The sequence below is a fragment of the Ipomoea triloba genome, chromosome 3, assembly GCF_003576645.1.
Source record: "Ipomoea triloba cultivar NCNSP0323 chromosome 3, ASM357664v1".
Classification (NCBI taxonomy): domain Eukaryota; kingdom Viridiplantae; phylum Streptophyta; class Magnoliopsida; order Solanales; family Convolvulaceae; genus Ipomoea; species Ipomoea triloba.
Window position 1 is genome coordinate 33158215 of NC_044918.1, and position 3312 is coordinate 33161526.

The following is a 3312-nucleotide window of genomic DNA, read 5'->3' on the forward strand; positions in this document are numbered from 1 at the left end:
TGGCTCGCAAGGTGAAGTTGGTTTGGCTATGAGCATCAAACACCGGCACACCTTCATTCCACAGTATCTTTAAATCTTCAATAAGCGGTGTCAAGTACACATCTATGTCGTTTCCTGGTTGTTTAGGCCCAGATATTAATAAAGATAACATGATATATTTACGCTTCATGCATAACCAAGGAGGAAGATTGTAAACTGTTAAAAGAACCGGCCAAGTGCTATGGCGACTGCTCATGTTACCATGAGGATTCATTCCATCTGTGCATAGTCCAAGCCTAAGATTTTGATTTTCGGAATCCGAATTCAGGAAACTTCATATTAATGTTCTTCCATTGAGGAGAATCGGAGGGATGTCTCAATTTTCCATCTTCTTTTCTACCAACAGCATGCCATTGCAAATTGTTTGCATCATTTGGATTTGCAAACAAACGCTTGAACCTTGGAATCACCGGTAGATACCACAACACTTTCGCAGGAGCACCTTTCTTCTTCTCACATGCATCATCGTATCCTTTCCGTTTATAACGCGATGCTCCACACTTCGGACACACATGCAAATCTTTGTATTGTTTCCAATACAAAATACAATCGTTTGGACATGCATGGATCCTTTCAATGTCCATACTCAACGGACATAACATTTTCTTTGCCTCATCAATGTCCATACTCAACGGACATAACATTTTCTTTGCCTCATAAATGTCCATACTCAACGGACATAACATTTTCTTTGCCTCATAAGTTGAACAAGGCAACGGACATAACATTTTCTTTGCCTCATAAGTTGAACAAGGGAGTTCGTTATCATCAGGAAGCATGTCCTTTAAAAGTTTCAATAACTCCTTATCATCAGGAAGCATGTCCTTTAAAAGTTTCAATAACTCCGTGAAACTCTTATCACTCCACCTATTATTTGCTTTTAAGTTATACAATTTAAGCATTGATGATAACTTTGTAAATTTACTACATCCAGAAAACAAAGGTTTTCCAGAATTTTCAAAAAAAGTTTCAAACTCTTGAGGCAGTTCATTCAAATCCCCTTGCATATCACGCATCAATTCATCTAGCCGGTCATTGTCTTCATCAGTTGTAACAGTATCTTCTTTACGTTTATCTTTCTCTACATCTAATTCGACATCATCTGTACTAAAAGGTACATTCTCACCATGCCATATCCACGAGTCATATCCTTCTTTAAAACCACGACGTATCAAATGACTCTTAATTTCGTCAATCCCACGAAACTTTTTTAGATTTCTACAATCACAACAAGAACACACTATATATTTTTCACCAATTTTACTTGCATATTCCTCGGCAATTTGTACAAAGTTTAGCCCCATTGACATATTCAATTGTATTACGTTTCTTATACATCCAACTCCGATCCATATCTCCTATTGTCACACAAACATTTGATAAATGAATTAGTTTATTTGAGCTACAACTTAAAGGCTCAAGTTCAATAATTGAAAATTTAAAATACTACCAAAAACTAATTAAAAATTTATTGGACACTTTGTTAAACATGGTTATATACTTTATTGAGTATTTACTAATATATTTGTTGGACACTTTGTTAATTTTGAGTATATACTTTATTGATAATTATTTGATTTACTTGAATTTTTTATAATTACTTAGCATCTAATTATTTATTGGACACTTTATTGTAAAATTTAAAATACTACCAAAAACTAATTAAAAATTTTACCAACTAACTAAAACTAACTAAAATTTTACCAACTAATTATTTATTGGACACTTTATTGTAAAATTTAAAATACTACCAATAACTAAATTTAAAATATTTAATAACTTGTTAGGTTAAATACTAATATGTGTTAAATTTAGCTACTTAAAAATTTTCTATATAAATAACACAAAAAATTTCTAAAATATATTATTGAACATTTTCACATATAATAGCAAGTATATGGATGTAAATAATACACAATTTTTTTAATTCAACTATCACAATATCAATATTTAAATTTGTTAGGTTATATGAGTTAAATTTAGCTACTTAAAAATTTTATATCTAAATAACACATAAAACATAATATACAAAAAAATTTCTAAAATATATTAATATTAATTCAGAATAATTAATATTTAACATATACAATAATACACAATAATTAATAAAAATTCAATTTAACAATAATAAATATTTATTATGTATAAAACAAATAAATAAATAAATAAATAAATAAAAAAGAAGAAATATGCGTACCGTAGGAGAGCAGCGGCGACGAGCGGTGGAGGGGGGAGGCGACCGGCGGTGGAGCGGGGGAGGCGACCGGTGGTGCAGCAGCATCGGCGGCAAGGGAGGGCGGCGGTTGCGTTGGGCGGCGAGGGGCAGCGGCGCGTAGCTTTGGAGAGCAGCGGTGGCGGTGGCTATGGAGAGCAGCGGCGGCGGTGGCTGTGGAGAGCAACGACGGTGGCGTCGGCGGCTGTGGAGGGTGACGACCGGAGGCGGAACCGACGGTGGCTGTAGTCGGCTATGGAGAGGGAGAGCGATGGAGTCGGCTATGGAGGGGAGTCATCGATCCAACCTCAGATCTGATCCGTTTTATATTTAAAAAAAAATAAATAATAAAGGGTATCTGCGTCCGAAGTTAGAACTTCGGACGCAGCTACGTGTCTTCCGTCAAGCAGCTGCATCCGAAGTTCCAACTTCGGACGCAGCTGCTCTTTATAATCTGACCAGCTGCGTCCGAAGTGTGAACTTCGGACGCAGCAGGTCTTTTTTTTTAAAAAAAAAAAGTGGACAATTTAATTACAAAAATGCCACCGCGCCGCTTTGTGCGTCAGGAGTGTGAACTTCGGACGCAGCTGGTCCTAAATTTATACTCTATTCTTTTAACACCCTGGACCTGCCTTCCCGTACATCCGAGGCATTACCGCCACACCTAGAGAGAGAGTTCTATCATTCCGCGATAAACCTCACTCTAGGTGCACAGGCTAAAGGGAACTCTTCTAACCACAACCATCACCCAACAGATACTTAAGCACTTTTATACATATCAACTGGTAAAGCTTCATTAAGCAAAATATATATTCTTGCAACGATACATACATAAGATTGCCCCTCGGGCCAAAATACAAACAAGGTTCAACCTAGACGCAACTGGTCATGCCTAGCCATCACTAAGGCTACAAAATATATATGTACACCAATAAATTTTCCAAAGACTCCCAAGGATCCGACGTCTAGTCGAGCATGCGGTACACGGGGCCGGTGAACTCTCCCCAGACCAGGTGCCACTCCCCCTCGTACCAGGTAATGTGGTCCAAAAACCGAGAAGT

At 37.1% G+C, this 3312-nt stretch overlaps 1 protein-coding gene across 1 annotated transcript; it reads right to left on the reverse strand.

The window, feature by feature from the left end:
* Positions 1–275: 275 nt before the first annotated feature.
* LOC116013235 lies at positions 276–1343 on the reverse strand. The gene has a single exon (XM_031252881.1). The coding sequence runs from the start codon at positions 1341–1343 to the stop codon at positions 276–278; it is 1068 nt and encodes a 355-aa protein (XP_031108741.1).
* Positions 1344–3312: the final 1969 nt, after the last annotated feature.

What these genes read in the sequence shown, in the direction of transcription:
- LOC116013235 (XM_031252881.1), bottom strand. Translation starts at nt 1,343, where the DNA reads ATGGGGCTAAACTTTGTACAAATTGCCGAGGAATATGCAAGTAAAATT.